This window comes from Falco rusticolus, chromosome 4 (assembly GCF_015220075.1).
Source record: "Falco rusticolus isolate bFalRus1 chromosome 4, bFalRus1.pri, whole genome shotgun sequence".
Lineage (NCBI taxonomy): Eukaryota > Metazoa > Chordata > Aves > Falconiformes > Falconidae > Falco > Falco rusticolus.
Genome location: NC_051190.1, coordinates 32,818,037 through 32,840,912, shown reverse-complemented (window position 1 = coordinate 32,840,912; position 22,876 = coordinate 32,818,037). Strand labels below are relative to the sequence as shown.

Below are 22,876 nucleotides of genomic sequence, written 5' to 3'. Positions count from 1 at the left end.
TGTATTTCAGAATCCTGCTTGTACATTAATTTAACGAGGTCACTTCCAGCCGTGGCAGCGCACAGGCAGCAGAGGGTCGCTGACGCCCATCGCCGTGCTGGGCCGACCCTCGCACACTCCCGCCGCGGCGCGGGCGGCCCGGGCCCAGCCCGGAGGTGGGAGAAGGAGCGCGGCGAGGCGGGGCCGCTGCCGCTCCTCGGGGACGCTCCGCCGCAGGGTGCCGGGGCTCTGCTGCCTTTTACCGGTTCTCTCGGGTTTCCGCGGTCGGTCCCCGGCACAGTGCGGGACAGCCGAGCAGGGCCTGGCGGGCGGGTAGCTCGGCCACGCTGGCTCAGTCCCCGCGGGAGTCCCCGGGCCCAGGCTGGCCTGAAACACCCGAGGGCACAGGCAGGGGCTGTGCTCCCCAGCGTGGGGGCGGCCCTCCTGTGGCCACGGGCCCCTCGCTCCGCAGGGCCGCCCTGCCTCAGCCGCACCGACGTTAAGCGCGGCCCCGTCGAGGTCCCCGAGCGCGCCGCGGTGAGGCGCCCCGCCTGCAGGCGGCGCTGTTCTGCACGCCCGCGTGTCCTTCGCACGGGCTCAGCCAAGCCCCGCCTCCTGCTCCCGCCCCGACCTGGGGAGCCGCGCCTTCACGCAGAGGGTAGCCCCGCCCTCCTGCCGGCTCCCCTAGTGCGGCTTGATTGGCAAACGCGCTCCGTGGCTCTCGCGCCGCAGCCTTCGCCCTGCGCGGAGTGACTGGCTGACCTGGCTGTCAATCAAGGATTAGCCCCGTCCCAGCCAGTGATCCCCCTCCTGAGGGCGAGGCGCGGGCTGATTGGCGCGTTGGGCTGTCAGTCAGCAAAGCGCTCCACCCCCTCCCGGTCAGGTAGCCCGGAAGATGGCGGCGGCGGTGGCGTCCGCAGGGGCTAGCGGGGTTTTGTGAGGGGAGCGGGGCGGCGGGGGCCGATGCCGCGGGCAGCCGCGCCGCGAAGGCGGGGAGCAGCGGCTGCCGCGGGGGCTCGCCGGAGACGCTGAGAACCTTTGGCCCCTCGTTCGGCACCGAGCCTCGGGGCGGGAGCGGAGGGCATGCAGCAGCGCGGGGGGTTCGGCGGGGGCGCCGGGCGGCAGGGGGGCGGCCCGCTGCCCCTCGGACCCCGGCGCCCGCTCGGTCTCGTCCTCCTGCTGTCGCTTCTCGTGGGGAGCGGCGGGGCGGCTCCGCTTCCGCGGGCAGGTGCAGGTGAGGCGCGGGAGGCGGCGGAGCGGAGCGGCGTTGGGGGAGGGGGCGGCGCCGCGGCGGGGCCTGCGGGGGGACGCCCGGGCAGCGGCGGGGGCTCGGCGCTCCCGCTTGGGGCGCGGGGGGCGCGGTGGCGGTGAGGCGAGGGGACTGCGGCTGCCCGAAGCCCCGTCCCTTCCCCCGTGCTGCGGGCAGGGCTCGGCGCTCGCCCCTCGGCGAAGCGTCGGGAAGGGCGCGGCGGGTGGATGGGGTACGGCGGCTGCGGCTCCATCCTGGAGGTCACGTCTCGTACCGGTGGCACTGAGCCCCGCTCCGGGTGACTCGGTCTCGTGGGGCTGAACTACGTGCCTCTTCGGTGGGCTTGCCGACATGCGCGCTTTCTGTAGCGGCTGCCGGTTTAGCCTATAGACACCTCAGCGGGATTATTTTTCTTATTCTGACCGTGAATCGCCGGGACTCCCGTTCCTGGGTGGCGGCTCTTCAGGGCAGACGGCGTTTCCCTCCTTTCCGGTCAGATTAGTTCGATCCCCCGCCCCGTCCACTCTCTAAATAGTCGTGTAGTGCACATCTATTTGTCTCTTATATTAGGTAATGCTAACTTCCTTCTATTTTTTTGCTTATTTTCCTGTTTGTCTTAAAAGCACAAAATAAAAAACGTCAACTCAATCGTATGTGTTACTCATCAGAGGTTTATTATTAGATAGGTAACAACCATCTTTTTTATTTAGGCTATTTTGGGGCGTATTTCATTGGGGCTTGCAAACATAACATTGTATTGAGACTGAATTTTGTTAGGTTTGATTTGAATGTCTACTGAGATGCATTTCTAGCCGTGAAGAGTTGAACAGCTGAAATAGACAATATGTTCAGAGAGGAGGAGGAGGAGAAGCAGTGGGGAGGGAGAGATCTGAAGCACAGAGATTAGGTAATTTGGCTGCTGTTCCACAGAAAATATCAAAACTGGGAGTGGAACCCATACTTCTTTTATTTTGGGACCTATGCCTCTTTCCCAGTTTTTTTCTTCCCAAGAGCATTTCTGAATTGTTCGTAAGTTACTCCCTCCATCAGCCTTCTTTGAGGTCATTCTTAGTTTCTATAAAAGTAAACTTCTGAGAAAGAGAAAACTATCAGTCAAATCTCTATGTCCTTTGAGACTAAACGATAGTTTTCTCATTTATGAAATACCTGTAGTTTGTCCAAATAATGTTAACTTGTCATTAAGCCGTAAGGTAGGACAGCTGAATCAGTTCTGTATGGAGGTCTTTTCTGCCTTTTTCTGGTTTTGCTGGTAAGGCTTCCTACTGTATGAAGTAATGTGTGCAAATGGGTTTGCATGCAACATAATCTCTGTCTGCAGTGTGTCTTGTATCATCACAACAACAGTAAGCAGTTGGAAAACTACAAGGGCTTCCCCCCTCCCCTATGAAGGGTTTAGCAGTGGATGTCAGTGAGACTGTTTTGTCTTGAACCTTCTCTGTTATACTAGGCAAATCTTATAACCTGTCTAGAAGGCAAACCTGTGACTTTATTTTGCTGGATTAAGAATCGTGAGTTGTGCTTAAACAGCTTCAGCTATGTTGTGAATTTCTCTCATGTCCAATGACAGGTTGCTTTGATTTCCTGTATTGGGATTGGCAATTACTGATGGTCTCTGTTCTGGGATTTGGTGGTTTTTGCAGTTCACTGTAACACTCAGACTGATACATACAACTTGATAATCTTGTGAAGAATTTAGTGGGCTTTTCATAAAATAATTAGTAACTGGTTTCAGAATTATTTCAGGATTCCACAATTCTTCACCTAGCAAGTAGGGTTGCTTCTTTGGCAATGGAGAAATGTTTTGATGTGTGTTGCCCTGAGCTTGTTACAGGAAAGGTGAGAATCCACAGAAAAAGGAGGATGACTGTAGCTGTTTTGGTGAACTTTGCGGAATAGTTCATGGAATATACCCATAATAAATTAACTTGTTTTTTGAGGAAGCCGGAGAGCAGGAAGTGGTGTTGGGCAGGTTCTAGCAAGACTAGATTGGATTCCTTGTTCAAAAATGCTTCATTTTGTGGAACTGCTGTGGAAGTCTGCCAGACAGTATGACTGGGGAAGTGTCAAGTTCCCAGGGCCTTGATCGAGGTGAATGACGACGCTCTTTTTAAGTATGGCTTTATAGTGTTTGCAGATGAAGGTGTGCATTGATGATGTGTTCTATTATTTGTCTTGCATGTTTGAGGTTATATTTCTAAAACTCATTTAATTTTTTTATTTCCTTTCAGCAATAAGAAGAGGAGGTAAAGGAAATAAGGTTTCAGGTGTTTCCTTGGTAGAGTTCACAGCAATTACTGTAGGAAATGGGAAAAACAAGATGTTGAAGAGGCTACTAGCTAAAAATACTTTTACCAACTTATATTTAATTTATTCTGTGAATGGAAGAGGAGGACACTGACATGTACGGTGATAGTTCTGAATTTAAGGTTTCCCTTTATACTGGAGGTGAGAGCTGGGTGCAGGTCTGCTAGAAAGGAGTTCATGAAGTGCTGTAGTAGTTTTGAGCCTGTGGAGGACTGATGATTTTACCTGAATGCATCAGGCTGAGATGACTTCCACTTTTTGTATTGTGTGGCTGAAATAAGGGCATTTGGGAACTACTCTTTAGCAGCAGTATTCTGCAGCCAGACGTAGTGCATTATAACAGTAGACATCTGCTTTACTGTGCTAAAGCTTTACATTCAGGCTCTCTCTCTGTTCCTTTGACTTGATTTCCATACTTGACCTTAATTCAGCTGTCTCTTCAAGAAAGCTGAAAATCTGAAGCAAGGGTTTGTGTGTAACGTCAGACAGTATTTCTGTCATCTCTGTGCTCTATGAAGTCTTTGCAAATACAACAGGAGCTCCAAAATACTCTTATTTTCCTGTAAAACTTGAATGGGTGGTAGCTTTTTTGACAGGTGTGTTTAGTTTTACATTTGTGATGAATTAGAGTCTATTCACTTGAATTGAAGCTGCTGGACTGGTGCCTGTGTGCTTTCTTGGTTTGTGCTGAGAACCTCAGTCATGGGAGTGAAAGGACCAGTTGAAAGTCATGGCGATGAGTCCTTGCTGATGATCTTGGCCATATGCAATCCAGGCAAAGATGCTTAGAAATTGATGTATAGTATCCAGAGACATCCATCTAGAGTATAGAGATGTTTGTACAGCTGTATCTAATATAGTCAGCTCGCCATAGATGAAAAATTAAATTGAGAATAAGTAATTATTTTTTACTAAGGCGAGTTCTGTAGCATATGTATACTCTGGGGAAAACTGTTGCTTTTCAGTTGCTTTGGCTTGATGTTTCACTTGGAGTTCTGTCAGGCTGAGGCCCAAATGTTGAGGTGGCGTGTGGTTTAGTGTGATGTAAAATGCCTGACACTTGCATATACTTAGAAAATCGCTTTTCTTATTACGGGTGAGTTAACAGCTCGGATCACTTGAAGTTAAGAAAAACCCTGCTTGTTAAGTGGGGATTTTAATTTATGGTATATACTTTTCTTGGGAGTGGTCTGTCTTTCCTCCCCCTTTCAAGCGCTAAACTTGTTTACTTCAGCCTGTATTTCTTTTTCTAGCTTCTGTCTCAGACGCCTAATAATTTTAGAGCTAGAGCTGCTAAGTTGTCTTTTATCTTTTGTTTCTATCTGTGAGTTTGTGACTCTGAGGTAAGAAGCCAACTCTTGGGCCTGCAGGGATGTTCCACACCAGGCTTTGTTCACAGGCTTGGTCTGCTTTCTCTGCCTCTGGCTGTAAAGTGTCTGGACTTTGCTCCAGCTGAAGAGGTCCTTATAGGAGGAGGTTGCTTTCTGAGGGCACTTCTCACATCTTGAATGCTTGGGTATATTTGATAATTCCTCAGGTAGCACTGCAGTGTATTAAGTTAGCAGTGATCAGAGACAGCCTAAAGATACGTTGTCATAGCATCAGGTGCAGGTCGTTGGTTTGGAAGGGCCTGTTTGTTAGTGCTCGTTTTGCCCCAGATCATGTATAAAAAAAAGTGTGTGTTACATAGTGAGATCAGCATTCTAGTTGAAAATCACGGAAGACGAAATCATATTTGAGGGGCTACTGAACAACTGTCAAGCAAATTGGAATAGAGGTAATTTGCTGGATGTTTGCTGTAGTCTGGTTTCAGTCACTACCCGCGCGTGGTTTACCTGTGCAGGATAAAGGGGCCCTCAGGTATTATAATGCCAGGGGATACAGAAATTGTAGTTCTCTGTTTCAATTCTTATGCTCCAGTTCTGCAGCAGAAGGACAGCACAGGGAGTCCTGGAGTCTTCCTTAGATGTTATTTTGGGTCTGCCTTCCTATTTGATGTGTGCATCTACTATCTGCAGCTTGATACATTTCTGGATACAATTTACCATAGCTTCAGTCCTTTTATTGCTCTGTATAAGCTCTTTGTTTTCATTGTGCTGCTGTTATGAAAGGTCTTGAGCAACATCAGTGACACTAGAAACATTTCTGTAGAGGCTTTTATAACCAGAAATTTGGAAAGTGTGTCAGGCTAGCTGTTACAGTCTACATGCGTAGTTTAAGCACAACCTGTAGCAAGGTGTTGTGCCACATGTCACTTAGGCAAGATGATGGTGTGAAGCAAGTTAGGTCAGTGAATTTCTTCTGAGGGATCGTTAGTATGAAATGCTGGTCCAAAGTAACACCTTGTCCAACACTACTGCACTTACAAAAGTTTCCTTAATGGTAAGGAAACACTGCAGTGACTTAAGTGAGGTGACTTTTTCAGGAACTACCATTGCACCCTGAGACCTCTTTAGTATGAGAGAGTTGTAGGAAATTGTGACCGTAGAATTTTGAGTGCCATCTTATAAGCTTTTAGCCTGTAGATCAGATCCAGTTTTCCAAAATCAGTCAGTCATTCTATGGCCCATTCTTCATAGGGATCTTTCAGCTATGAATAGCGATGAGAAATAGAGCTGAATAAGCTCTTTTGGTGAAATGCTGCTTCTTTCTTTTTTTTTCCTGCATTTCTTAATCCAGTTATACGTTGGAGTTGGAAATGCATCTACTGTAAAATCAAGATTCTAGAAAATCTGGTCATGTGAAGGTTGCAGGTATGGGTTCCTTTCACATGAACAACAACAACAAAAATTAGTCTCTTCAAAACCAGTATATCTTAATAGGCTGTATTCCTGTCAAATGGTGGAAGAGATAACTTGTTTTGGTTTCAGTGCTGCTGATACTTCTGATGGTTTGAGATACCATGATGTTTAATTTTCTCATGCTGCTTTAAATGGTTGTGGTCTGCCCTGTTTCAAAAAGAAAAATCTGTAACTCCTGTGGTGCACCATTGGAGAAATGGTATAGCAGATAAAAGCATACTGTACTTGAGCAGGAATTAATTGTCGAAACCAACATCTAGCAGTGTAAAGTATGCTCAGCAGAATTTTTATTTTTGTGTGTGTATATATATACACGTACACACTTAAGAATCAGACGGTACCTTTGCAAGGTAATAATGCTACCCAGATTTTCCAGAAACACTGCCATGAAGGCATAAGGTATGTGATTATTTAGCATGTATATTTTTTACCTTGTCTTAAGATGCCTTTGTGCAAACATGAGATTCTAACACTGAAACTTCAAACAGATCTTGCTCTGTAAATGCTTGAAGTACTCGCCTATATTTAGTCCTTATTAAAATTGAGCAGTATGCTGTTGTGTGAGTAATTCTTTGACATTACTTGGAAGCTTTGTAGGGTAATAGAATAAGGACACAAATGTAAAACTAACCCCACCTCACAGTTTCACTAGTTACCAGCTGCTCAGGCAACACTCGGGCCAGGACAAGTGTTCAGAGAAAATGAGGATCAGAGCTGAGTGGTTCCGAGGGTGCTGTACTACATGAGAATCCAGCATTGCCCCAGATATTCTTACCTTAGGATATGTAACCTGTGCCACTGTTGTGTCCTCGTGGGGGACTTAAATAATAGAGTTCTAGGAGAAAATCAGGATCATAATGGACAAGTTGAGTAGAGGGGTGAAATGTTTCAATTTATATCTAGAAGAATATAGCGACAGAGTAACTTGTATGTGACTTGATTTTTTAATTTTTTTAAAATTTTTTCCCCTGCTACTGTTGAAAGTCTTGTCACCTTACTTGCATCTTTTTCTAAACATGAGACTGATTTAGGTCTTGTAACAGTTTGGATTTAGGCAGGAAATAGTTTTATTGACAAACTGTAAATTACTGCTGCTTGTATTCAGAAAGATTAAATGCAAGTGTATGCAAGTAACTCCTTAACATCTTTAAGAGGTTTTTTTCTTGAGACTGTATCTAGGAATCAGGATTTTCCATAGTTGTAAGGAAGAAGGGAAAAGAAAATCAGGTGATAAAGTGGTTTTGCATAAAGATGCATTTGTAATATCCATACTGAAGGTTACTTCTGTTATACAAACTTTGCATTATCCAATATAAGGGCAGTAATAGTGTCATGAGAGGATAGGCTTTTGAACTAACTTTCTTCCATTAATGAAATTTTCAATAGTTTGTTCCAGATAATTTTGATTGTTTTAAAACTAAAAAATTTTGTTTTCTTTGAATGGCAAGAAGTACTAAAAATCTGAAAGCTGAAAAGTTCAGGGGTGGGTGTCTGTGTGTACAAATATATATATATATATAAAAAGCCCTGAGAACCTCTTTAAAGTCTCTTAAGGAGTATTTTTCATATATATATATATATATGTTCTTGGGGATTTGCTCAGTGAAGGAACATTTCCAGTCTCTGCCTGAAATACTTTGGGCATTTGAAGACAGTTCCAGATTTCACTAAGGTGCTGGAATTGTGTTGAGGACATCAAGTCAATGAAAGTCACCTGGCATCTTGGGAATGTTTCTTCCTGTTGTACTGGTGATGGTCATTCAAATCAAAGGGCTGAGTGGAATTTGGAGTGCCTCTCATCCTAAAATTCTCTTCTTCTCCCTGCCCCTCCCCTCCCCCCCCCCCCCCCCCCCCCCGAATGTCTGAAGTGCAAATAACACTCCTTCAGAACTTGGGTTAAGTTTTTGTTTGTGTTGTATCTTAGTTGAAGGCTGATGGTGATTTGAATGCTGTTCTAATATAGTATTTTAAAGCCTGTTGTAATACGGCATTGCACAACTGAATGATGGTACTGCACACATTTCTGCTGAAACTTACTCTTAAAACTGATGCGGTTTTTTTAGCTCAGTTGTTAAATGGGGCATAGCAGGAAAAATTTAACATTACAGGAATGCAGTAACTAATGGAACGTGCTCTTGAGCTGGTTGGGGTTTTTTTGTGAAATAACAATGCATATTGTGCTTTACCTTGTCATACAAATCAGACATTACGCAATAGATGTGTCTAAAATTGTTTTGAATAGGCTTTTGGTTTAGTATTCTACCTGTTACCTGTAGGCTTTCAGAATTTATAGGCCTGGTTATATCTGTTTTGGTTTTGTGCCTATTTAGTAGCAAACATCTGAAGATTTCAGGCAGTAAGTAAATGCAGGAGAAACCATTTGTGAGGAAAAGATAATGATCCAAATCTGTCTTATGAAGAACTGGGTAGGAGTCAGGAACACTTTCCCACTTAATTGCTAGCATAGAAGAGAATGACAGCATTATTTAGAAAAGTTGGTATAGCTTTTTCTTAAAACCACTCTAAATGAGGGTAATGTTACACTTTCTAATCTGGTTACATTAATGTGTATTAAATGCAGAGTAAGTAAACTGATTAAGTTTATGAAAGATGCTGTGGAAGTAGCTAGGTAGCGAAGTTGCTTTGGTCATTCATTAGTATTTTAAGGGCTGCTCTGTTCCGATTTGGTGTCGTAAAAGTAGCATCTCAGTTCATGATCATATAATTTGAGGGTGTCCAAGAGACGGTTTAAGTGACTGCTGTCATGCTAGATTTGTGCTGGAAATAGTTATAGCTATTAGTGCAGAACTGCCATTTATATGGCTGCTCTTGGAAGAAAAGAGGCTCTTGCTTATGCAGTGGGACTGTTGTCGCATAGCAACTACTGTGCTGAAAGCTTAAAATCAGATGCTCCCTTGAAATTCATGGTGCCCTAATAATGCTTAATTTATCTGGGCCTTGCACTGCCTTTATCGAAGTAGTGAATGTCTTTTATTAGTCTACTCAGTAATGCCTGTCATGTACATTTTTCTTTGTACCCCCAAGCTTAGAACTGTGTGTTGTCATGCATTTTTTTAGCCCAGTTTCCTGAAGGTTGAGATCTTAATAACATGATTAATCACGCTGAACCAAATTTGTGAGAGGCAGAGTTCAAACGTTATGGCCTTTCTTAATCTGGTAGTAGAAGAAAAGCAAGCCTGCCATCCCTCGTAGGGACAGGCAGTTATGTCTTGTCCTGTATCGTTTTGAGTGGTGGCTGTTGGTTGGCGAGTGAGCATGGATGGAACATGTGGCTAGCTGGCATGCTTGTTGCTCCTAATTAACAGTAGTAAAGGATGCCACAGGTGGATGACGTGGGTATTTAAGAATATTGTGGGAAGACTGGGAAATGGGATAGAGAAGTAAACCAGTTCTAGTGAGAAATAAAATTGTTTGCTCAGTTGTTGCGTTTGTAGTCAGTGAACTATCCTATGAACAAAGTAGACTTGAAAGAAACTTAGGGGAAGGTATAGAGAATCCTGACCTATATAAGTTGCTTTGAAATGTGCTTTGTATGAAAATAACATCTTTCTACCCCTTGAAACATTCTAATACATAGTGAAGGATATATTCTCATGTCTATACTTGATCCTGAGAATGCCAGCATACTTTGTCATCATTGTTTTTTCAGTGAACCTGTTCATGTACTTGCCTGTGTACAGGGTTTGACATCAGATGTACTGTGCTCAAATTTAGACTTTAGTGTAAAATTTCCTTATGAAATGGCAGGCTTTGGAGGTGCTGAAGAATCTGCTTCAATAGCTGTTAATTAAATACCTGCCTCAGCCAGGGCATTGAATTGTTTATGATACCATGTGCTTTTACAAAGTGCGTAAGTAACAGCATAGAATCAGTATTTAATACTGTGATGCTTTGAAAAAAGACCTTATTTTCTGTGTTGATAATTTAGGACCATCTAGATGCCATTTTGAGATGGAACATTTACTAGCACAGAGTTCTTAGTAAAGCATGTTGTGTTAACCTTGCAGTAACACATATAGTAACACAGACACACTGCATCTCCTGCTTATTTTAATATAGTAGTGATATAATCCAGTCCTCTTCCCCCTGCTTAAGTAGTTTGGATATACCAGACCAAAGTAGTCTAGACCGTTTATATTAACTGACAGGAACCCTTATATTGTTGGCATTTTATAGACAGTATTTTGTGGATCTCTTTTGCAGTTCCTTTCATAAAGAACAAATTCTGACTTCTGGATAGGTATTAAGATGTAGTTGGTTGGTACTGTGTAGGGTTTCATTAGATGTGGTAGGTTTTTAAACTGAGATGATAATGCTGTGTAAATTTATTAAGTTCACTGCTTTTAGAATATATTATATTAAGACTCTTAAATTCTGCATTCATTATGAAATTGTGAGTGATATTTATTGGATTTTACCTAGGTTTTGATTAAAACTAATTAAATTTACAGTGTATTGTAAATTTTTTTAAAAAAAAATGCAAAAGAGGTTACACTGCAGCAGATTTTTTCAGCACTTTGTCAAACGCCAGTTCCAATACTTAATAAGTGACTTCCATCACTGAGTATGTATTTATGCAAGCTATTAAAATAACTTATAATAAATTTTAGGCCAATTACAGGTTGCCATCATTTCATACTTAATTTTACATTCATTTTTTTAAAAAAGTGGAAATTAAAAAATGCTACTTATTAATGACTGTGAGAGACTTCAAAGTTTATCTGAAGAGAAATGGATTCTGCAATTCTTAGTAAGTAGCTCTTGTATGAGTCATCTGAGATGCTGTTCTTTAAGTGTTGCAGAAACTTGCCCGTGACGATGGGTGGTTTTCTTCTATTAAAGCATCTTTCTATGACTTTGTATGTGAAATTTGCCTTGCTTTTGGAAGTTTAGACTATTTCCATCTTCTTAATGAACTGTTAATGGTTAGCTGCCTTTTCAAAGGAGATCTTTCATTATTTATTTTTTTTTTAGAAAAAAAGCAACAAAACTTCATTACCTTCTCCAATTTATTACTGTTAGTTCACACAGTTTCTTTTTTGGGAATTAGAAAAGGTCTGTAAGGTTAGGAAGTAACATAATGAACAGCAGCAGTATTTTTTTTTTTCTGTGTTCATTCCAGGACGCTTAAAGGAGATGGTTACATTATGGAAAAGAGTATAACTTGTAGAAAACACTTCAGATTTTTAGGCTTGATAAACGTGCAGTTTGCTTTACAGAAGGAATTCCAACCAAAATATGTTGCCTTTTTCATATAAAATAAAGTGCACATGTATTCAGCTGTCTAATGTACCATACATGCAGTTTATGATTGTTAGTGCTTGTTATGCCTTGTTGTGAGTTAAATAAACTAGAAAACTTGGCATAAGACCACCAGGAGCTTGAATCCTCCTAGTTGTTTTTGCTGTGGCAATTTGTAACGCCTGGGAGGTCAAAAGTGGGATCCTAAGTTGGAGTGAGCATGATAATGTTTATGCAAATACATGTTGTGGTCAAGCTGTTATAGTTGTGCCCCATGTAGGGCATAGGTGGGAAGCTCATAGGTGGAGAAAACATCTTGTGCTAAAGCACCTAATAAAATTGTGGTTTTTCAATTCAAGACCTTGTCATGTCTCTAAAAGCAGCAGTAAGATTGAAAGCAGTAAAGCAAATTTTAAAGAATTGCTCACAGGTTTGGTAGAGGGTGGTCAAAAAGAGCATCTAGAAGAAGCGATGGTATTTGGAGCAAGGGAGGGTGCTCGTCTCCTGTAGGGAACAGGAAGAGGCTGTGAAATTCATGTCAGCCATGTGGGCATCAAAAAGGAAATGACTGTACCATAAATAACCAACAAAAAAATATGATAGATTTTTTTGGCGCGTTTCATGCATCTGACAGCTGAGGTGCCTTATACCTCCCTCTTAAGGATCTGGTCTGAAGTTAGTCTTCAAATAGCAGTCTCTTAAGATGTGCTAGTAATGTGTTCCGTGAATAATAAAAAATGCTCTTGGTGTCCAAGTTCATCATGTACTGATTTACTTTTGCTTGGCTAACTTTCCCAATTTCCCTGTCCAGTACACAGGATGAAACTTCTAGGGGATTCAGGAGTCTTGATCTCCTACTGGGAGGAATATATATTGTAATTGTGGTGGTGAGTTCCGGGGTGTTCATTAGTCAGGGAAATCTGCGTCTGTGGTGAGCTGACTTTCCATTTCAGTGAAGTTGGTGGTGAAGGTGAGGAAATTGTCTGGAAATTAAGTGGGGAGGTTTTGGAAAAATGTCTGCTATTTCAATTAGTAATACCTGGTAACAGAAATAGGTTTACTTTTTTTTGTAGTAAAATTACCTTTTACTGCTTGGCTTCAGTTAGAAGTTCAAAGGAATCATTTAAATTTTATCTAACTTAATGTGTGTGTGTGTTAACAGTAATTTAGCTAATGACTTCACAGAATGCTTATATTTGTGGTTTAGTTATTTTTCAGTCTACTTGGATTACTGAACATCTGAAGGAAGTAAACATAAATCGGCTGTTACCTTCCCTTTTTTCTTGTTGATGCTTACAAATGGAAAAATATATGGGTGTTATGTAGAAGTCTTGATTTAAATTAATATAAATTATTCTACTGAGCACCCTTTTCAGAGATTTTTTTTCTTTTTCCTCTTCAAAATTTTGACTAAAAGGTGGTGAGTTGCCTCACGTCATGGTTGATGAGTGTTTGAACAGTACAGAACATCTACAAATGGCATATTCGTATCCTTTAATGAGGTTAGAATGCCAGAGCTGTTGTGGAGACTGGAAACTACTAGTATCACTTATTTGAAAACCTTCTGGGTTTTGGTTAACTTTTATTGCTGTGTAGACAATATTCCTAATTGTACAGAAAATGTGTGATCTTCCAAAAGTATGCTAGCATTCTTTAAAGCAGTCTTTTGATTATATCAATTTATGCTTTACATGTAATTAAAATAACTATTTTGTGAGTTTTCTGTGGAACATGATGAAAAGCTTTTTCTGGAAATCTCTTATTCCTTTTTGTAGCTTTTTTGAAGGTTTAAAAGGTGTGTGGACAACGTTTGTATGTCCCTTAACTAGTGATCAGCTTCTGATTTTCTTTAGTTTTGAGGCCTCATTCATACTGTATTCTGTTGCCAGACATTCCCATTGATACTCAGACATTCCCATGAAATCCAGTCAGTCCAAGTCACCTGACATTATTAAACTCTAACATGGATATAATATCTAAATATATTTTAATCAGATAAGGTCCAACTACTCTTCCAGTCCCAATGGCAGTACCTGTAAAAAGAGGTTTAAAATGAACCACCACCAAAAACCTAGGGAACTACGTATCTTTGTTCTCTACTTAAGATGAAAACAGGGATGAAAATCAGTTTAATTCCCCTGGCAAAGACTTAAGATTTTTTATAAATGCCATTTGAGGCTTTTAATCTTGTGTGAGTAACCTGACATAATCATAGAAAATGTGTTGTAGAATACTCATATATAAAATTCTGGAAAATTATTTGGAAGTATTTGCAAAATGGTTAGGGATCTAAAATTCTTGAAATGGAGGCAAATCATTTAATGAATCAGAAGAAATAGAAATTGGGGTGGAGCTGATTAGATCTGTTGCACTTGTGAAAGCAGCTTTTATATTTGGCAGACTGTCATGAACGTGTTTATTGAAAGAGACAGTACTGCCTTATAGAAATATATTTTAAATTTGTATGCAGTTTAAGTGAAGATTTCTTCTAGCTGCCTTTTCTTCTAGGACAGGTTTTTTAGCTCATGGGAAGTGTCTTCAAAAAGACCAGATTTCTAAGATCTGTGTTTAGACACCTATATAAATTTGTAGATTTAAACAGAATCCTGGGGCTTGGGAGTGGCACTGTTATCAGCTACTTCAGTAAATCATGTTGGTTGAGGCCTCTTAGCTTGAATCAAGTAAGTCCAGAATGGTGCAGGCAGGTGGTAGAGCACAGATATATTTTTCCGGTGTGTCCTTTCTATTTAGTTTCCTCTTATTTTTTATCATATCCGCAGGGTTAAATGTTCAAACACCACCTTTTAAATAAATGCAGACTGGAAATATGTTTTGAAGGAACTGCTTTAAATGTTAAACATCTATATAATACTACATACTGTTTATTTCTAGGTGAAGGAGCTACAGCTCAAGTTCCCTCATCTTTTGTGATTCTGTCTATGTGTACTCTAATAGTACTGATAATACTGCTTGCAAACTGTGTCTCCTGCTGTAAAGACCCTGAGATAGATTTCAAGGTAAGCATCTGAACTTAAAAAGGTGTATGCGAGTGGCATTCTTAGCTGTATTCTGGGATCCAGAATGCTTGATTATTTGTGCTAATACTCTGCAGTTATTGACACTTCAGTGTCACTGTAGATTCTCTCTTCTGAAATAGCCAGCCACTGTGTTTATACATGCTGTGAAGTCTTCCTGCAACCATTTAAGTACTTGGTCCGTGCTGCAGTAAGGATCTTTAATGTCTTTTCAGAGTCATTACTAGCTATTGGGATTAGTAGTAAAAGTATACCCTTGAGACAGTTTTGCTGTAGAGAATGTTTGTTGCTTTTCTGTCTATTCTTTTGATTTGTTTTCCTTAGCCTGCTGATAGGGTTTAAAGACACTATTGAAAAAAAATACTGAATATACATATCCACTGCAGCAAAACTTGAGAAATTGTCAAAATCGGAGAAGAGTTACTTTTGGAACATTGGTTATCAGTGTTCCTAAAATGGAGTTTTACTCTCATTTCTAAATGGAGAGTATTTGGCCTCAGCAGTTCATGTTTATTCATTTAAAGCTAGATAGCATTTAAAATAAAATAAAAAAAACCCAAACAAAAATCCAAAATAAACCCTTTTTGTTAAAAGCAATACTTGATACTTTAGTTTCTTTAAAACAATAATAAATTGAAAATAAGGAATAGAAAACTACCAGCCTGTCACTGTCCTTGGAAAAAAGTTAAGCTTCCTTAACGTTGCTCATTCAAACTAAAAGAAATGTATTAGTGCTAATTTTAAGAAAAAGATCAGCTTGTTTACTAAGATACTTTCCTGCCCCCCCCCCCCCCAGGAATTTGAAGATAACTTTGATGATGAAATAGATTTTACACCTCCAGCAGAAGATACTCCATCTGTTCAGTCTCCAGCAGAAGTGTTTACTCTTTCAGTTCCCAATATTACTTTACCAACTCCCTCCCAGTTTCCGTCTCGTACAGGTAAATTACTGCTTTTTAATGAAAAAACAAAAGTAGGCAATTTCAGTGTCAAAAATGAAGTGTAGCTGATTGATTGACTTTACTGTAAGAAATTATTACAAACTTACATAAACTGAGTAAAAAAGTATTTTGTAGGGTGTAGGATGAAATGTGAAATATTATTTCATAAATGTTAACTTATGGCAGGGTGCCACATAAGGTAGGTAACTTAAAAGAATGAAAAGTAGCTTAAATAAATCTCTCTAGAGTGCTTTTATTATGCCTCTATATACGTAAAAGGTTTGAAGTACTCTAGGATGTTAGTGACTTCTGCTTTTCAGTGGTTTTCTTCATGGCTAAGTCGTCATTGGATTTTAGCCATTAGCCTTGAGTGGAGCTAAGAGTGAATCTCTAACTTGACAGCAGAGCTGCTATTTCAGCTGCATCAGTTTCTTAATGTCACTGTAGACTTTTCGTGCTGTAAATGTGTATATTGGTCATACAGAGCATTAGGTTTCTTTTCCTTGTGTGAAAGGTTTTTTGGAGTGTGTTATTTAAAATACAATTTTTGTAAGAGAAAACTTAGGCATCTTAAATATTACAAGCATGGCTTAGCATAAAGTAGTTGTTCTCATACTACTTCATGTACAACTTATACATATATTGCTTGTGTTGGTTAACCATTAGATATTCAGGGAAGCTTCTAGTAAATTTCTGTACCTACAAATTTCCAGAAACTGTCAATGTGCCTTTAATACAGAAGAAATGAGTGAGGGAAAATTATCTGAAGAATTTTGTCAGCTCTCCTACATTGCTGTAATTGTTAAAACTATACCTTCTGTCACTAGAAGTTATTTTGCCACTAGTGAGGCAGTGTACTTGAGTAAGGTATACTGGTAAAATTGTAGTTGTGCTATTACAGCCTTCTCCATGCTTAGGAGCACATTGACAATATACTATACAGCTATGGTTGTTCCAGTAAAATAATACTGGTGTAAATGTGGCTTATGAAAACAAAAATGTGGGCTAGAATTCTCAATCAGACAAGTAGTAATGATGGAAAGTTTTTGTGTACATCTATTCATTGGTGTTCCTGACCAATTAAGCAGCAGAGGGATAAACACTGCTGAATCTCTTCTGTAGTGTAGAGTCTGCCATTGTAACTGTCCATCCTCTGCCAAGATCTGGGTCTTGTTTTCTGTCCTCTCCCTCTCTGGACTCTTTACGTGAAGTATTTTTAGTCAGAAAATGTCCTCTTTCCAGATGGTAGCTATAAGTAGGGCAGTTGGGCTGAAGAATAAAGCAGTCTCACCCTTCCCCTTAAAATGGTAACTCTCTATATAACTATAAATGTTAAGATCTATAAGCCATGAGTGTTGTCTTGGTTTTCAACTCTTATTTACATAGGAAACTTTTGAAAGTAGGTTATTTGCTCTACCCAACTACAGTGTATGATACACTTTTATATTAGGATTAGAACTTAGCCTTTTTGCTTTCTTACTGAATGTGTTAAAAAAAGGAAAGTTTACATTTCATAAGGAGAATCAATGTGTAGGGGGTGCATTCTAGTATGGTTTAGAAGCTGGAGTTGAGAAAAAGTTTCATTTGGGTGCTATTGTCAGAACGTTACCTTTGTACTTTATCTATGTCTAGCTAGGTTTTGTTGCTTGGTCTGAATGTATGCATGTAATTGGGAATAAATGTCGTAGAAGCTTGCATTATTTCCTCGACAGTCGATAACTTTGGCCATCTGAGTGGTTTGATATGTGCTATGTTTGTTCTGTTGTGTGTGACAGATGGATCAAAGTCTCAAGTTTCACGTCAGAGTCTAAACTACATCCAGGAAATTGGAAATGGTTGGTTTGGAAAGGTGAGAAGTTACATTTTAATACTGTACTGCTGTTTTGAGTCTTACTCCTAACTGACTAGGCTACTGTATTTCCTTTAAAATGGTACTCAAAAAAAAAAATAAATAGTAAAAGCATAAGAAAACCTGGAGTTGAAATTAGATGTTTCCTTGCATGCACTCTTTAGCAGTAGTCACAGTGCTGAGCAGTGCTTCTTTAATTTACGTGTAGTTTCTTACTAGAGTCACTTACTAGGTAGACATTCCATTTCTGTGGATATGAATTAATACATTCCTGTTATTACCAATTCTCTCTAGAAAAAACCCCACCCTTAAGTAAATAAGTGGTCTTTGCTAGAAAACATGTTTTCTGAGAGTTGATGTGTACATCAGTTGTCAAGATATATTAAGTATGGGTGTTTAATTATCAAAGCTCTGCATGCGTTGACAAAAAAAGCCAGAAAATCTTTCTTACAGTGTGGTTTTAGCTCTTGTTTTTCCTTGAATAGATACTTAAAGTTTTTTTCTCTCTGTTTAAAGACACAATGGTTATCTTTTTTCAGGTTCTGCTAGGAGAGATCTACACTGGCACTAGTGTAGCAAGGGTAATAGTGAAGGAGTTGAAGGCAAGTGCAGGTCCCAAGGAGCAAGAACAATTTTTAAGAAATGGAGAGCCATATTAGTAAGTAATGTTTCACACTTGGTTAACTTACACACTTCATATGAATTATGGGTGTTTCTTTTGTTCAGTGTTACTGTCTCTACTTGCCCTCCCTTATAAGTGAAATTAAAACTGTAATTCAATTCAAAGTGAGAAAAAGTTGAGTTTGCTTAGAAATAAAAATAAGGTCTTCGGTTAAATGCGTTTGGTAGTTATTGCTCATGACTTGAGAACACACTTGGTTTGCTTTATCTCATTTTCTTCTATAGCTGTTTGGAGCAAAGTCCTGATGTTGCGAAGTAACTTCATGTGTAATTACTTGCCCCTGAGAAATGAGGTTTAACTCCTGTACTTGGCTTTCCTGCTAGAAGCAGGGGAACTGGCAACACTTTGTTATCAGATACTCATTCATTTCTTTGAAGTTACCTTTTTCAAAAAATTAAATACAACATCGTAGTAAACTAATTTGTTCAGGTAGGCTTGCAAGGAGGTTTGTGCACCCGACCTTGCCCCGAGAATCATACAAACTTCAGTCCAGTAGTACTCTACCATTGAGAAATCATTGATCTGACTGGAAATGTCAATAAAACATGATTGTTTGGTGTTCTCTTCCTCTTGTGTTATGCTTGGAGGATACTTGCTTCTAGGTCTTTATGTACTGGAAATGAATTTGGTATATTAAAGGGAGTGTAATTTCTCTTCCTGTATTTTTGGAATAGTGAGAATTCTCTGAAGAGCTAACTGCCACAGGTTAATGGCTTTAGTAGATGACTGGAAAAGGTAGGCATATTGTAGTCCACTAGTCATACCTCACCGAGTGGATTACCTTACCTGAATATGCTACAATGAGTGATCATAGAGAGCTTTCTGTTCTTAATGCTTTCTGATGTCCTAGTTATATTTGCATTTAGGTTTAGATTGTTGGCAGCTGTCAGAAGAAGAAATTTTGTGCCTTCTGCTGCATTGGCACAAGTGTTTTTGAAGCAATTTAGAAAAAGTAACTGATCTGGCTGGGAGCTATCCTGGCTACAAAAGGTTTAGCTTTTAGCCAGATCAGCTCCTTGGTGTAGTTCACAAACCAGTTGCATGCACTTATTTTTGGTATAAGGGATGGTGGGAGGGCGGGTGTGACTTTTTCTTGTGGCAGTGCTGGCTTTCATGGTTTTGACATCCTCTGAGTTTCAGCTGCCTTCAGTGATATGCTGCAGCAATACGAAGGAGTTTTAAAGGTGCAAATGGAATCTGTGGCCTTGGATAATTGTACCTTCTGTTTGTGCTGCCCCCGCCCGCCAATGTTATGTGTTGAAACTTCTGGTAGGGATTTCTGGTAGGGATTTGCATTATCCTGCAAATAATGTATAGTGTGATCTTTCTGGCTTTAACTGTTATCTTTTCACTCCAGCATTCTTCAGCATCCAAATGTTCTCCAGTGTATTGGGCAATGTGTGGAAGCTATTCCTTATCTCCTAGTTTTTGAGTTCTGTGACTTGGTAAGTACACTTACACAAAAGGCTACCGTTGTTTTTCCATTGGTGTAAATTCTGTAGTATATTGCCCTTCACTCATGAAATAATTCTTTTTCTTTCTGGGGCATTTTTTGAATAAACAGAATTTCACAAGACAGGCTTGTTTGTTTTACCTCAAGTGTAATTTTTTGTTTATATTCTTTTCAATTCATCATGTAAATTCTAGGTGCTTGTGAATGTTCTGAAGAGGAAAATAGCTGTTTGTTCTTTGATAACAGAATTACTGGTCTGTCTCGGTCTGCCTACATCATATAACAGGGAGCTTGGAGGGGAAGGAAGGTCATAGAAGGAAGCTTTTTATTGTGGTCCAGTATCACATGCTCACATCACCTCCTAAATTCTATTTTCTGTCTGTGCAATCTTAATGTGCTTTTATTACCATTTCCATAAAAATGTTAGTTGAACAAAATTGAGGAAAGAATTTCCTCCCTGCTGCCTCCCTGCCTCGAGAGCACGCAAATTTTACCCGTGATGTGCAGCTTTGACCTAAAATACAATTGTGGGCTCACTTGCGGATTGGGTAGTGTGTATTCTAATGGATAGAATTTTCAGTATCATCCTATTGTCATCCTGTTCTTACTGATCTTTTCTGTTACTGTGTTCTTCTCTTCCCTACTTCTTAACATTCTTTTTTCCCTTCCCACCCAAAGGAACAGCCTTATTATGCTTCCTGAACACCAGCAGAAATGTGAAGAGCACAGTGAAAGGTGTTCTCACTGCTTTCTGCTCTACTGTTAGTGCCACAAAGGCCACTGAAGATGGGAAGGGTAGTCACGCAGAAACCTTGCTCAGCCACTGCATTCCTGGGCATGTGTTGGAATTCATGTGAATGCTGTGAGAAAGAGGGTGTTACGCATGTATAGACGCTTTGAACTGTGCCCAGTATACACAGAGTCTCCAGAGACTAAAATTTGGATATGGCCATGGAGCCATGGTCTGGAAAGACTTGAGTTGCTTTATCGAAACATAACACATTATTAAAAACCAGACAAACCCAGAACTCCAGGTGGCTATCAGAACATTGGTTCAATAGCTGCTTCTAAAGTTTGCGATCTAGATATCATTCCTTGGAAAACGTCAAGGCAAATTAACTCAAAGTGCATGTATGTTATTAGGAAACAAGTCTTTCAGAACAAAAATAGTTTGTATTTATAAAATTCAGTAAGATCTTTTACCAGCTTCACTGCTACTGAATTTTCCTTTAAACTCAGGTGCACAAATATGGTTCTAGTTACGTCACTTGCCTCAAGCAATTTAAATGGGTTAACACTAAACTTTTGAGTTTTCTTGAGAAGCATCAGTTAATCTGTGACCTTAAATAACTATCTTTGTCATTACTGCTCTTTCACTCAGATTTATTAGCTGTGGTAAATTAATGAGGCAGAAGTGCTGATAAGATAATTCTTTTCTAAATGGAAGAAACGCCTGAACGTTTTAAGTGACTGATCAAAGTGAAATGTTCTGGTTTTGCTAAGAATTAAAAAGTAGGTGCCTAAGGTTAACCAGATAATGTTTTTTATAGCGTTTCAATATGTAGAAATAGAAAATTTCTTACCAGTTTTTAAATGTGCTACTCAGATTGGAGGTTCTTTAAAATACCCTTGAAAGAGAATTGTGTTTTACAGAGTCTTAACAGATATGCATCCATATCAGATTTAGTTGCTGCCATGTTTTTAAATAGGTATACTATTTAATCCAACTTTGAATTTGAAGATGGAGTAACTTTTAAAGATTGCCCTACTTTAAGTATACAGGAAAAAAAATATCCTTGTTTGATGCCTGATGATTAATGCCAGAAATTTTCATGATCCTGTAGAGTAATCTGGAGAGGATTTTACTTAAGGGGATAAAAGAGATTTTCACTTTAACAGGGGGCACTAAGCTTGACAGCTGAAGTGGTAGTTTTATAAATTCAAATATAGTTGGGTGATTTCTTTGGAATGGAAAATAAATGTCTGTGCCGATTTCAATTCCAAGTGAATTGGAACTTGTTTTTAGAAAATTGTGTACTGTAGTGAGTTAAACATGACTTTAACACTGGAAGTCTGGCTCACTTAAAGAGCTCTTACTTGTTAGAGCTGAGTAACGCTTCGACATCGTAGTATTTTATTCACTGTGCACACAAATATGCAGGGGCTAGGCAGACAAAACTGTGTTCACTTTAACAGTTTTATGCAGATGGAGATAAGTGCGGTAAGTTAGCTCAGTATTGCTGTATGTCACTAATTCTTCTTGTAGTCCCAGGGCCTAGTGTGGGAGGTAGCAGTATCAGAGTGAGGGGAGAGGAGAGACATGAAGAAGGGAGAAATGTGAAGGAAGCCAGACGGCACCATTTGGAATAGAAGGTATGGCTGGATAGCTTTTTTTTAGTAGACAGGTTTTTAGTGGAGTGTCAGTAGGCTGATATTCTAGAAGCTGCTTTTTATCACTGTGGCTGGGGTAGCAGTTACACTTTTCAGGCATTCTGTAAGTGATCTCAAAAGCTGGTAGCTTCTTTTGTACCTTTTTTTTCTGAATTGGGTAGATGAGTGGTATGGAGGTGCTTCCAAAACAGGCAAGAGTCTTGATTCTTCAGCACAGACCGCAGGGGCAGATGCAGTTGAAGTGGTTGACCAAAGGTTCTAGTATCTGTGGTGACTATGTATTGTTCAAATGGGAAGGATGAGAAACATGTTCCTGTTTTGCTAGCAGTAGCATAACGCTATGCTAAAGCTCTTTGCCTTGCGTTACTGGTGCTGTATATGTATATACAGCAAAGAATAATTTGTTTTAATCCCTTGTATTTATGTGATTAAGAGTTTGATGGTTAAGAAAAAAGTGGCAAATCAGCTGTGTTGGATTTGAAATTTAAATATCTTCAGGTGACAAGTTCTTTTGAAGCTCTTTTCAGCGGTGTAGACCTCATTTTGCAAGTTTGGCATATTAAGTAATGAAAAACATGGCTATTCTACTGACGAGCGCAGACTAGAGTGTATAGCAGCTGTTTTCTCTGCACTCCATCAAATTCATAGTCTATCACAGCATGTCCCTCTTCTGCAACTTTTCATACTAGGATTTAGAGCCTTTTTAGGGCTGCTTGACCTTGGCTGCTCAGGCAGCCCTGTTGGATTATCAGTTCCCAGGCTCCTTGGCACTCTCAGCGGTGCTGAATGTCATGCAGGCTGGCTTACTTGTTTTCTTGGCTGTATAAACTACTTGTACTTTTCTGTTACCTGAGATTGCTTGGTTGTACATGCAGTAACTGTATTTGTTAAAATTTAGCCTGTTTTATA

At 40.1% G+C, this 22,876-nt stretch overlaps 1 protein-coding gene across 2 annotated transcripts in view; it reads left to right on the top strand.

The window, feature by feature from the left end:
• Positions 1-891: 891 nt before the first annotated feature.
• Positions 892-22,876, top strand: part of LMTK2 (lemur tyrosine kinase 2) — a 42,508-nt gene continuing 20,523 nt past the window's right edge. For both annotated transcript variants that reach the window (XR_005103821.1, XM_037384947.1), the window contains exons 1-6: positions 892-1,213; positions 14,509-14,633; positions 15,448-15,592; positions 17,368-17,441; positions 17,981-18,099; positions 19,481-19,568. Coding sequence is in view for 1 of the 2 variants with exons in the window: in XM_037384947.1 (XP_037240844.1) it covers positions 1,063-1,213; positions 14,509-14,633; positions 15,448-15,592; positions 17,368-17,441; positions 17,981-18,099; positions 19,481-19,568 (702 nt within the window). In the remaining variant the exon portion in view is untranslated. The remainder of the gene's footprint in view (positions 1,214-14,508; positions 14,634-15,447; positions 15,593-17,367; positions 17,442-17,980; positions 18,100-19,480; positions 19,569-22,876) is intronic.